The 13,957-nt window shown below is 34.4% G+C and overlaps 1 protein-coding gene across 6 annotated transcripts in view; it reads left to right on the top strand.

Moving 5' to 3' along the window:
* GULP1 (GULP PTB domain containing engulfment adaptor 1) overlaps window positions 1-13,957 on the top strand; it is a 154,148-nt gene that overhangs the window by 110,188 nt on the left and 30,003 nt on the right. For 5 of the 6 annotated variants that reach the window (XM_084523613.1, XM_084523610.1, XM_084523615.1 and 2 more), the window contains exons 4-6: window positions 2,888-2,959; window positions 10,635-10,733; window positions 13,385-13,522. In XM_084523613.1, coding sequence (XP_084379739.1) covers window positions 2,888-2,959; window positions 10,635-10,733; window positions 13,385-13,522 — 309 coding nt within the window. The remainder of the gene's footprint in view (window positions 1-2,887; window positions 2,960-10,634; window positions 10,734-13,384; window positions 13,523-13,957) is intronic. The other variant, XM_084523614.1, reaches the window with a different exon arrangement.

Below are 13,957 nucleotides of genomic sequence, written 5' to 3'. Positions count from 1 at the left end.
TGAATATTTATACTTGCAATGCCACAACTGTACTGGATTCCAGATATAACATATTTTTGTTCTCTCTGTGTGTTCATGTGAGATTCAGTGATAAAAATCTGCTGAAAACACAGTAAGGAAATAGCCATCTCCCAGATTTATGAAAATGGTGAATTAGTTATTTATTATTTTTGAAGTCCCAGAGGTGACAGAGCATCAGTTATGTTTGGGATTATGCAAACACAGTGGCCTTCACGCTGTTGAGCTTGTCATCTAAAGTCTCAGTTTGTGCATTTGCTTAAGTACTGTGAGTAATGCTGTAGGAATTGAAAAATGGAATAGGAATATGAAAAAAGTGCAGTGGTGTGGCAGATGACAGAAAATGTGCAAAGCAGATGAAACAGCATGCAGTAAAGAGCCTCTAGTTAATGTTACCTATATGTTAAGCTTATATTGTATAGTCATACTTAATTGTAATTAGAAAATAAGTAGCTTTAATTTGAAATTCTGCTAATATTTTGCCCCAAAATAAATCAGTCCAATTAATACAGATGTTCAGAATATTTGCTCTTGTTTTTCTCTTGATTACCATATCTTTAAAAAAAAAAAAAAAAAAAAAAAAAAAGCTTGTGGAGGTCAGACTAAGCAGTTTTGACTAAAATTCAGAATAAAAAGTAGAACTGAAGTTAACAGACATACAAATATGTATCACTTGCAAACCATATAACGCATAGAATGTATGGTCTCATCACCTCCAAGTGATATTGACAGTAATGCTACAAATCTCCTTTCTATTTATAGATTAAATGCATCTTGCTGTATTTCCCTATGCTGAACCGTTTGTAAAATGCAAGCTGTAATTCTAAGTTCAAATTGCTGAGTGTATTAAAAATTTCAGTAGCAATGTTTAATGTCAAAAAGAATGTTCATCTGGAAGGTAGGGCATTGCGAATGATTGGGAGAATCTGGGCTAGTGACATTATGCTCCATAAATATTGATATAATGCTCATGATGTTTCCATATACTTCAAGTCTTGGTGATTTCTTTCATAACATATTTAGCAAATGCAATTTGTATGTACTTTTGGGGGGTTTATCAGTCATTTCAATCTGTGCTTTCAGCAGTTTCTCTCTGTACTTAGACATCGAGTGCCCCCTCCCCTTCATGATCAGAAATGAGGGAAGGGGCTGCAGGCGAGGCAGCTACCCCAGGACATCTAGAAGGGCACTCGACACAATCTCAGTGCATATTGAGGAGTATCACTCTGCTCACACTGATGGAGCCCCTGGAGCTGCCAGTTTCAAAACTGTCCAAAGAGGAGGAAGCTGAAGTACTCTCTTCCACCTCACTGCACACAGCAGGGACCTCTGCTTGCTGTTGATCTGAGCATTGTCCACATCTGCAGCTGTTATTTCCTCTGTTTATGCAGGACTCCTGCACTGCATAATGCCTCAACCCTGCCTTGTCACAAAACCTACAGCAATTACACTTTTGCCTCATGTTGTGCCAAGTGTGTGGTGTATAAATATGCATGTCTGTATGTCACGTGTAGTATCCATAATTCAGGTATCATTTTTTATTCTATATACATCTTCTGAAGCTTTCACTCTTCCAGGGAAGAGCACATCCCTTAACTAAAGTGCTTGGAGTTGTTACGTGAAAGACAACAAATCAATAATAGAGATTTCTGCTTTGTTATTGGAAAACTTTGGTCTCCTAACTAGAAAGTTACAATATCAGGGAGCATTGACAGCAGATGAGCCTAGATCACTGTGTTTTGATCTACACCCTGTTGTATTCAAGGTAACACAACACATTTCTGTCAGTAACAAATTTATAATAAGACTTAATTATTGGTAGAGCTGCAAAGTTTCTTTGCCACTATACAGCTTGAGCATATAGGCTGTCAGTAAAGTTTAAAAAACAAAAAAAAAAAAAAAACAAAAAAAAAAACAACAACTTCTGAGTTAGTGTTGAAAGCATCTGTAGCTTGACAAACTCAAGTTGCTTTTGAAACTGCTAAGAATTAAAAGCTATAAAACCTTTCTGTATCATGTCACGCAGAAACTTGTATACTTCAGGGAAAAGAGGGTATTCATCTTTTCTTGCTAGCATTATGTTGGCATATTACAGGTACCTGGTGTGACTAAATCAAGTGTACCTCAGTGTTGAAATCAAGTAGGCAATCCATAATTATTACACAAACAAATGCAGTTTGAGCTGTATTATCTCGGTGTCCATAAAGTTTAGTAGAAACAAGCAAAACTGCACAGAAGGACGTAAAGGAATTTCAGTACAAATAAGGAATGGTAAGATCCTGTAGCAATATCATGATTTGTGTATTGACAGGTGTATGTTTGGTTTCCCCTAAAAAACAAAAATGTAACCTGTATTAAAAATTCTTTGATTACGAGCCTTAATATATGTTAGGACCTGTTTCCTTTAAATCTATGAAATTACCATACCAAGCAGCTGTAAGACTAGAATCAGTCCTTTTTAGTTTGTCTTGTACCATGGTATGTAATTTTTAGTTACCTAATCCAAATCATTGTCCCATTTTGATCAATGGGAATTATCCTATATCCCTGTTTTTGTATGTTTTCATTATTTTGTAAAAGAGAGATTACCAGAATGATAGTTACCCAATGGAAGAAGGTACTTAACCTGTAATTCAAGACTTATTGTAGGATCAAGATATATAAAATGGTTTTAAAAGTTGCTTTTAATAACTCTTGTTTGTCTGACTGTAATTTAATTCTTGTTGCTCTCTTGATTATGAATAGCTATGTACAGATATGTTAATAACTATTGAAATGATTGTCTTTCCAAAATATTATTGGGAATAGTTGGGAAGTATATTTACTTGAGTCGGGCCTATCTTATTTCTCACAATTACACTGTTTTCAGTTTCTTGGCAGCACGGAGGTAGAGCAGCCCAAAGGCACAGAAGTTGTCAGAGATGCAGTTAGAAAGTTAAAGGTAAGGAACCTTTGTGATGAAAGACAAATAGAATGTATTCTTAAGCTATTCACACAGATAAGACACTTTGCAGGTGTTTCCAGATAAATTAATGAGTTCTGGAAGCAGTTACTTTTACTTGTCTTTTCACTGCCATGTAGACATTTCCCTGTTGTATCCATATTATTAGATACAACTTTGACTTTACTGTTAGTGACAGCCAATATCTTTAAAGCTCTCCAAATGCTATGAATTGTGGTGGGAAATGCTGATTTGATTTGTTTGTTAAGTCACCTCACAGTTGAATTGTGCTGGTTTGTGCTGAGCTGCTAAATATGCTACTGGAGCATTGGTTTATTATTTAGCTGTAAAAATTGTTCTGCCTGTTATTGTACTTTCCATGACTACTTCTAGGATTTTCAGTGTTCACTTAAACAAGAGCCCTTCTGAAATATATGGAAAATTAGGGAGTCTGTATGGAAAATCTTGATTCTGTGTTATTACCATAATTACAAAAAAAAAAGGGGGGGAAGGGGAAGGGAGAAGGGGGAGGCAGGGGAGTAAGGGCATGAACCACACTTTGTGTATTTCAACTTGTAAGATTGAGGGTTCCCTTGAATAAGCTTTCTTTACACAACTGCATAGTAATTATGTTCAGTTGTATTGAAACAGTTCGTCACTGTCATTTTGCTCTTCTAAAAAGAGTACAGCTGCCTTTAAGGACTAGCTTAGTCAATTCTTAGTCTTTTATGCCAAAAAGATGTACTGTATTGCAAGTTGTCAGACATTAACGCCTAGATGTTTTCCAGTATAAGTGTATGTAGGTATCCTTTTTTTAACAGAAGCAGCATACTGCAAGCAGAAACAGTGTATGGTTTTGTAGGTACCTTACACAGTTTACAGGTAATAGTGAAGTGAAAGCTGTTGTGTTGGATGCTTTCCATTTATTCAATAACACTATGCAGAATAAAGATAATTCAGTGCAAAAATAATGTTAGTATAATAGCCTGGCATGGGGAAGCTTCAATTTCATTTTTAAGATATTATCTTAGACTCCTCGTAAAGTAAAGCATCTGCTGAGTGTCCCTGTCTATCAAGACAGTTCACTGGTGGATCCACAATACCCTGGGCATTTACTGAATACTACAGGTTTTTGGTATGTTGGATTATAAGATTTGGTCCCTTAAAATACTTTGCTCTGAAACCAGGATTTCAACCACCTGTTCTCTGACATGCATGAAGGTTCCTTTCTTGGGCAAAAACATTTGGCAGCCTAGCATGAAAATTTTCAAGGAAGAATTTTTAGTATATTCTTCTTCTGCTGGTAGAGTATATAAATAGCTGTCTTAACTTTTTATGTGTGTTACCTAAATAAACCACCTCAGAGATGTGTGTCAGCATCACTGCTGACAGAGTGGCAATGTTTTCTTCAGACTTGGAATTTCGGAGCTTAATTGACAAATATTACATGGAATCTCATATAATTTCAAGCTGATTAGAAATATCAAAGTAATTAAAGACAATTTCTGGAAACAAATGAAAAATATTGGAACAGAATTTCAGAGAGCAAATAAAAACAGATTATGTTTGAAGCAATTCTCAAGCTATTGAATACTTACAACATAAAATGTTGATTTATGTTCTGTATTGAATTCTTTGAAGAGAAGCGTAGAGATACTAAGTGTTATTATTAACACAAATCTCTTACTTATTTTTGAGAATGTTATTTTTTTATGTGTTTTTTTTGTTTTGTTTTTTAAAAAGCAAAACAGCTTGAAAGCTAATGCCTTATATTGAAAGGAAAAGTTCTTAGTGTTTTTTGGAGTGAGAGAGTTGCTATTATATATATTTTAAAGTATGTAGCTTCTGGTGTTGTATTTTTGATTACATACAGATTGTTTTTAATCACAGTTTTGTTAATTACAGCTTTTTTGATGAAAATTAATAGCTAGCAGTAAAAAAAAAAAAATACGACAACACATGGAGCTATTTTTACAACTGGAGCACATTGCATTAACAACCTTTTGAATACTGTCACTGTAAGCTATTTTTCATCATGTCATCAAACTATATGAGCAAATACATTTGTAATGAAACTCTTTACTACTTTAAATCAAAAGCTTTCCACTCATACAACACAAAGAATTTTTCACTTGCCAAAATAAAGTTTTGCACAAAACTAGCGTGCAACTCCTTGAACTTGCTTTCACCAGCAGGTGGAGCTCATGTTCTGCAGTAAAATAAAATCACTTGGAAAAAATTACATTTTCTTGATGCTTCTTTCTACTTTTTTAATCGCAAACGCAACTACTACTATATAAATACTTGCTAATTTTTCTGGTTCAGTTGCAATTTTGAATCTACAGTTGCTTCAAGTATCTCTATTTAATTTTTCTGGAAGGTTGTCCAAAGTTTTCATTTAGTCAGGATTTTCACTTGTATTCTCAAACTTGGGGCAGTACTGCAGGACAAAGAAGAAATTTGTACACTAATAACTTTCAAGTGTGCTTTTTAATTTCTAAGATAAGGGGGACTGTTCTCATAATTTATTACAAACAATTTTTTCCTTTCAGTTTTCTATTTAAATCTATAAAATGAAATAAATACTCAGCAAAGTGGTACCAAGATGTTGGATCAGAATAAGTCTGTTAGTCAAATGTGTAAAAATCAAATCACACTTGATAAAATAAAGTAAAATGATACGTTATTTCAATTAAGGAGGAACATAATGTTTCAATTAGTCTGCAGAAATGAATTTGGACCTTGTCAAAAAGTTGAAGGGTTGCCAGAGGTGAGAAGAGATTGCAATATCAGCACAACAGATGGAAAGGGCAGCATAACCAGACCCCTAGTAAGAAAGTACTGTGGAGCAGGGTTAGGGAAAAGCTGGAAGTAAACACTTGTGTTTTGGGCTGTTCTTGTTTGAGTTATGGCTATTCTCTTTTACCCACCTTCCTGCTCAGTGATTATGAATGAACAGAGATTATGTAAGTGGCACTAATCACTTTGAAGCCACCTGAAAATTCATAATTTCATTAGATCCACATAAGATGTGCATGAGAGCTTGGACCAAAATATGACCTAGAAGAAATGGTGACTGTTCTCATCAGACATCTCTTTATAGTGAATGTTGTGATGAAAAAGTAGAGGAAAATCATCTTCTCAAAGCGTGGTAGAAAGCTGTCTTTCAGCTTAGATAACTATGTTACCCCCCAACAGACACCTTTAAAGATGTTCGCATGAAGTGGCACGTGTGGTGTCTGACACACTGGAAGTCTGTGTAAAATGAAGGAATCGAACCTTTGTAGCCTCGGCTGAAGATTAGCACCCAAATCACAGAAACTTCCACCTTTGACGTTTGATGGTTCTTCTTAATCACCAAAAGAGGTGTATATATTAAATAAAAGCACATAGATTTGATATGCATAAGTTAAAATTGATTTTGGCAGAAAAGTTTTTAACCGCTATTTTTTTTAACTGAAGCTGCTGTCTCTGATTTTGAAATGTTTATTTTCCTCATGTTGTTTCTAATTGGCCTTCTGATTGCAGTTTACTAAAGCTTAATGCCATAAGCATTTCAAATATATTTTAATAATAATATGAAAATGTTATTTTCCCTGCTATTTTAATAAAAGATAAGACATATGGAAGTTTTTTCTTTCATTTAAAAGCAAAATGATGCAATAGAAAATGGATTGATTTGTATGTCTTGCTTCCCTTTAAAGGGAATTAAATTATTTTAAACTTTATTAAAATACAATGTTAATTCTAAAGCAGTTAAATAAAAACTATCACATTCTACTGAGCTGCTCATACTATGATTGGGCCAAATTTGGGTGTCTTGCCTGAGAACAGTATATGTATAAGCTAACTGCTTAAGAATTTGGACCGTTGTATCTCGTCCCAAGCCATGCTATGATTCATTATAATTTTGTATCATTGTCCACTTTTATGCCAATGGGAGGCTACAGATTTTTACACTCTTAAATAATGTTGTTACTGCGTGAGCTACAAATATTACTTCGTTTGCAACGTGTGCTGAAAGGACAAAATTAGGAGTGTAAAACTCTTGTGTCCAGAGGCCCCTGAGAGTCCATGTTAGCAAGAATGAACACGTAGAAGTAATAGGGAGAGGAGAAAATAGTCAAGTGGCAGATACCTGTGTATGGGTTCAGGTCTGCTGGTCAGAACCTATGCAAGTTTGGGAGGTGGCTGAACCAGACATTCTGAAGAGGTCAGATACAAATAAAATTACTTGTCTGTATCTGTATGGTATCTGTTATTATCATAGATCAGGGAGTGGGCAGGAAAAGCATTAAGAAAATAGCTACAATAGCTACAGATTGTAACTATCAATTGTACAGATTGACATGTACTTTTCAGTCACTTGATCTCAGTAAACCTTTGATTTAAAAGCTTGTTCATCTCTCTTGGATATCCATGGTGAAGAGATTCTTTTCCTTACGTCTTCCATGATTAACTTGTTTTTGATTTGCACCATTTCTGTAGTTGATAGAGCTGCTTATAAAGTGCCTTTCCAGCCCTCTGCTAACTTGTGCAAATATTTAGTAAGTTTTCTCCATTTGGTCAACATTTCTCTGAACTTGAAAACTTCAGAATGTAGAATTTGAGTTGTGGTTTCACAAGCAGCTGATACATTGCATCCTCTGTGGCCTTCTTAAAGATTGATTCAAAATATCCAAGGATTGCATTATTCTTCCTGATCATTGCATCATGAGAAGAGTCTACAGCTTATTGAAAGCCCACTGTGACACCAAGACTTACTCAGTTCTTTCTTTGTAGGTTAATCTATAAAGAAAGAAATTTTGTTCCCACATGTATGATTGCAAAGTTGTTATTGCACCAGAGGTGGCTTGTTTGCATACTGGCAATGTATTCTTTACATTATTTGCCACTAGATCTGTATTGCTATTCTGCAAACTTGCTCTGTAATGATTTGAGATTTCACTAGAGATCATTAGTATCTTTTTGTCTCATTTTTTCATCTTTTTTCATCTTTTTTTTTTTTTTTAATTTTTCAGCCAGCAGATTTTATTAGTAATTATTTTCTTCCTGGTCATTTTTCAATACTGACATGCTTAAGAAATAAACCCTGCTGGAATACATTAGAAACATATCTGCCCAATGACAATTTCCTGTTTATAACTGCATCTGGAGACTAACTTCACTAATACTTTCTTTGTATTGCTTCATTTCCTAAATATAATGGCATGCAAAGCTTAGTCAAATACCTTGTCTATTTTGACAAGATGCATTTTTTTTTTTTAATTTAAAAAAGCTTTTTGGTCATCATTAATTTCATTTTGCTTAAGTTCTTCAGTTCTTGAACCTTACGTATACCTTTTGGGAGCAGAGACATGGTAGGGTCAGTTTGTTGACCCTTATTTAGTATTGGCAGGAATCATCTTCTGGAACTTCCTCAGTGTTATAAGACTTCTTGACTACTTGGAGCAAGCTTTGGCCAGCTGCTCTAAAACTTGTGTAAGTTACGCAGATTCACTTATTTAAAAATGTTTTCATGTTGTAGCTGTTCAGGTCCTTGATGAGATTATTAAAGTTGGAAACCCAAGCCTTTCATCAACATTCTTAACATGCACTATTGCTTTAACTCAGTAAAATTAAATATTATTTATCCTTCTTGTTAACTACTGCACAGAAATACTTGTGCACGCATACCTTAAAATGAATGGGACCAGGAAGCTAGCGTTCGTTCAGGTTCAAGGCTGTTCCAAGTCATTGCATGCTCCAGGATTATTATTTATGGGGTAGGTTTGGTTTTGTGCAATATGATGTGCATTAGGAATTGAAATGCCCAGGCTTTCCAGGTGATGCGTATGTTTTGTGGTCATTCAGTTTTACATGTATCAGAGTGAGCCGAGCACAGAGCCCAGTTGTACTGTTAAAAGGCAGAATGTGTATCCTTGAAGTTTTACCCCCTAAAAGTTTATAATCAAACTACGAATCAGAAAGGAAAGCTAAAATAAAATAAAATACAAAGGTTTGAAAATGATCTGAAAGATGATTTAATTTTATATTCATCTTAAAAAAAAAAAAAAAAAAAGTCTATGCTAATAAAACTTTTGTTGGCCTATCACATATTTTTAAAGCAGAGGCATAAAAATCAAACAGGTTTAACTGGTAGTATAACGTTTAAGTCTCTGGGGAAGGAGGGGTTGGATTAATTTTTATTAAAGAAAAATATTTTGCTTACAGCAACTTTGAAGTTTCCTAAAAAGTCAAAAAATACTGATATTATAAAGTCAAAAAATTCTGATAGCCAAAATGCCTTTAAACCTGTGTTTCATTTCTTCAATTAAACCTATATTTTTAAAATAAAAACTTCATATTTGATGACCCACCTTAAGTAAAATAAAGATTATGGGATTGTTATTAGACTGTATTAGAAGTGTACTTTAAATATGTGAGAAATGTGCTTGAAGACAAGTAGGAGTAAAAGAACATATAAATTGCAAAAGCTGAATGCATGACACTGAAGACAGGCAGAACAAAAAATTAGTTCAGCTTTGCTGAACTTTTGAACAGCTGGTTTTCTCTAGGAAGTCATCATGTACAAACCTTCATGAAATATTTGGTCAGTGACTGTAGCAATTCCAGCTGTTGAAATACAAAATGGCTAGTAAGATTTAAGGGTCACTTCTGAGAGTGGTGTGGGGTTTTCACTGTGGTGGGCTTTTTTTTTTTTTTTTTTTTTTTTTTGTAGTTCTTTTGGTTTGTTTTTAACTAACTTGTAAGCATGATACAACTTCGAGTGTGTTCAAATAGGTGCCAAGCAGAGACTCCAGCTCCTCTGGCTCTCAGTGAGTTATTGTCCTTATTTATGCATTCAAAAGGAACATTCCCAACTGTCAAAGACTGGAGAGGAAAAAGGCTGGTAACAGAGCAAAGTGCAAAGCAGTGCCATATCTTTGCTGAGAAAGTTACCTAAGTTCATGACACTTCCTTTGACAAGAGTAGCAAATTTTAGGCTCTTTGTTTATTTTGTACACAGTGTTCATGAAGGAAAGGCAAGTCAGATCCAGCTGTTAAAAAAGGATTTATAAAAGGATGGAAAATATATTAAATAGGATTTATGACCCAGTTGTAGGAAATGTCTAGCTATCATCTAGTGAACTGTTAGCAAATAGATCCTGAGAATATGATAAATCAAATATTTGTGTTGACAGCTGTAATGGTTTCACACTGAACCTGTTTAAAAGAATTAATTTTCTTAAAATAAATTATACTTACCTTTCATGATTTTGTATGGAAATGCATATAGGATTAGTGTAATGTGGAAAAAATAATAATGCTCACTAACAACCAAGCAGTTAACAAACTGTCTGTCTGAAGGTTTTCATATTTCTACTGTTCTAGTAATCTGATGTAACGCTGTAAATTAAGTGCATAAATTAAAGGTAATATTTTCAAGAGAATCAGCTAAATAATTTAAAATTATAGTTTCCTAAGCATAGGAATATTCTATAGCATGCAATCAGAAATGCTATAGTGTGACCAAATATGACTTTGGGAATGGTTGGTGGTGTTTGTAAGAGCTTGTTTCCTCTTTTGAGAGGAAAGCCCCAGTTTGCAGGAGTTAAGAGGAAATGAGAAGTAATTATAAATAAATAAATAAATTTATTAGTGATGTGATTGCTGTAATGCTTTCCTTTTGTAGTTTGCAAGACATATCAAGAAATCTGAAGGCCAGAAGACTCCCAAAGTTGAATTACAAATTTCCATCTATGGAGTGAAAATTTTAGATCCAAAAACAAAGGTAAGAGACATACTTACCTGTGATGCTAAAGCAGTAACTATATATGGCTCTTGCTGCTTTTAATGTTTATTGTTATATGTTAAAAACAATTACAATGAAAGCTATTCCGTTGATGAAAACATTGTCTTAAAATGCCATTTCCTCTTACAACATGTAGGTTTAGTGGGGACTGTTAGCATTAGGTCAGAGGTTGGACTCGATGATCTTGAGGTCTCTTCCAACCTAGAAATTCTGTGATTCTGTAAGATCTTCCCAAGAAGGTACATGATGCTCAGAAATACAGACTTGAGCTAATGTGGGATTTAGTTTTTATAATGCTTCCATACCAGGACTTTTAAACCCTGAGGAAGATGTTAATTGTATGTTAATATGCATGTGGTGAATTCCATTCCAAGTGGTTGCCATGGTGTAGGTGCCTCCACGTAGGTGTTTTTCGTGAATTTGAGGAGATGGTTTGTTTGCAGTGACTCATTCCTCATGATGTTGCTTTGGAATTGCACCTTTCTTTAACTCGTTCATTTTTTTCTTCCCTTCTGGTATTTTTGGGTTTTATTATTGTGCCCCCCCCTTCCCGAGAATGCATATGTTTTTCAGGTGTTACCCATTTGTCTGTAAGCTTTGGGCCATAAGGACTACTGTATGCTTTTCATCCAACAATTCCTGCCTTTTCAGCAGTTGTGGTCCATTGTGTCATCCCACTGATGGGCTTTTGGTTTGTTTGTTTGCTCTGGTATTTTGGAAAGGGTTACATACTAAGCAAAACATCCTTCTCACAGACTTCAAAGAAGAATGACATAAATACAATCTAGCTAAATGAGCAATTATTCCGTAGTCAGCAATTTGTAACATATGGGTGTTCTTAAGTCTTTTGTGCATATGTTGAATTTTGGAATAGAATGAACTGTTTGTTGCTACTTTTTACTCATGGAATAGTTATGGCCATTCAGAGAGTGGTACTGCCTGTGGAGAAAAAGTGGTTTTGGTTCAGGATTGTATCTACTTGCAACCTATTTTCTCTTCAAACTTGTGATACAACCACAATTCAGTAATTCATAAGCACAAAGGATAAAAATATCCATGTCAACTTCATTGCAGTTTTTGCATCTTCCTTATGTCGTATGGTAGAAGGGAGTACCAAACCCCATGTTCTGCTAAAAGCCGTTTCAAAATAACAGTTTTAAATGAGAAAACATAAATAAATAAATAAATAAAAAAGACAGAAAGGGGAATAGGAGCATTTTAATCTCATTACAACTTTGTAAGTACAAACTCCAGTGGTTATCAGCTCTGAGCAGTCTTTTTACCTCTCCTCTTTCTTTTCTTAAAGCTATGTGTAATAGCAAATGTGAATCAAGGTTTCTTTCTTTTTGCAAGTTTTAATGATGCTTTAGGAAATGACTTGAATTCTATATTATCATCACTGACTACAATATTTTTTTAGTGTGTTTTTGAAACATCAGTATCATTACAGAGGAATATTGGTTGTTGCTCATGTGATGACTATTAATTGTGGTAGGAACAGGAGGCCTGCTCATGTATCATTCCATATTTAATATTCAAAAAAGGGGAACTAAAAAAAATTAATAGTTCTGTCCTTAAATGATTTGAAATAGTTAGAAATAGAAAATATTGAAAAATATTGAAAAATTGAAATAGATCTATGAACCTAAAAGAGCCAAAACAAGTATGTGGTATTATAATTAACTCTGTTAAGAACTATAATGAGAAGAATTTGTGTGACAGATTTTGGGACACTAGAGAAATAGGATGCACAGAAGAATAACTGTAAAGATTGAGAAAGGAGAACCCAGTTAGGGCAAGGGGAAGAGAAGGGGAAAAGATTGGCCATATGGTACATTTTTGGATAAAATGCTGAGTGCAGAGAGGGCATGTCTTTGTTTATGAGTTAATTGCAATCTGGAAACCTAGTGCTGCACAGAAACTTTTTTTTCCATAGATAATAGTTCACATCTAAACTGCATATTTTCCTTTAAAGCAAATACTGCTTTCCCATGTAATAAGCCAAATAAAATAAAATACCAAGAAGAGACTTGAAGAAAAACAACAATTTTTTTTTGATTTTTATTTCAGTCTCATCAAGCTCTCTTAGCTGAAGAACATTGCAACTGCAACTTTTTAAGTAGCATGTACATGCTTTCTAGTGGAAAATGAGACACAGAGTATACAATATGCAAATAGTAATGTTAAAAGCTATTTATATTACACCTTAAATAAGACATTACTTAGATTTCTACTTTATTTCTCAATGTCCTGTATCTAGATAATTCATTTTATTTTTGTTTTCTGCACTTACGGTAAAAAGGTAATGACTCATTTTAGTACAACTATTTTAGCAAAACCTGGGAGATGATGAAATCTGAAGATGGTTTGCATCTGGGTAAAGAACAAAGTGTTTTACGTAATCAGTCCCTGATCATGTTGCACAAGGACACAAAGCAACATAAAATAAAAAAGAAGTTTTCTAGAAAAAGTTCCTGCTTACATTCAATAAAAATGGTTAGACAAGATGAGTTTAACTTCTGTTATACTCTTACGTCTACTTCTTAGGCTCTCTCATATACAGAGATTTTCTGTATCCCAAGCAAGTATGCAAGCACTTCCTTGAAAATAATCTTTATTTTTACTTGCAGGAGGTTCAGCACAATTGCCAACTCCATAGGATATCATTTTGTGCTGATGATAAAACTGACAAGAGGATATTTACATTTATATGCAAAGACTCAGAATCAAATAAGCATCTGTGCTATGTATTTGACAGTGAAAAGTGTGTAAGTATGCAAGATTCTTGTTTGGAAGAATGTGGGTGCCAGTTATGGCATTTGCTTTTAAGATAAAGCAAGAATGGTTAACAAAGGCAAATTGCCTGCTTGCTCACTGGGTTCTCTTTGATATAACCTTTCTTATATAGTGCCTTGTAAATTAGATGCATTAATTTAAAGGAGAGTCTTTTTCTTTTTTGGTCTAAGATGGTTTTCTGGGACAATCCCTACTCCCCAGCTCAATATCCTATGCCAATGATGTGAAAAACTCTCAGAGAACAGAGTGCATCCCACCAAGCTTGAACTGTTTGCACAGCTGTTTTGCAGAGATTACTGCAACCCTGTGGTTGAGATATTGTCACAGGTTCTTCTGCTGATGTGTCTGCCTCAGCCTCTCTTTCTCAGTTTTTTGTAATTTTTTTATTACAGCGGTCTCCCCTCTCT

The sequence above is a fragment of the Aythya ferina genome (assembly GCF_964211825.1).
Source record: "Aythya ferina genome assembly, chromosome: 6".
In the NCBI taxonomy this organism is placed as follows: domain Eukaryota; kingdom Metazoa; phylum Chordata; class Aves; order Anseriformes; family Anatidae; genus Aythya; species Aythya ferina.
This window is presented reverse-complemented; position numbering and strand designations above follow the sequence as displayed.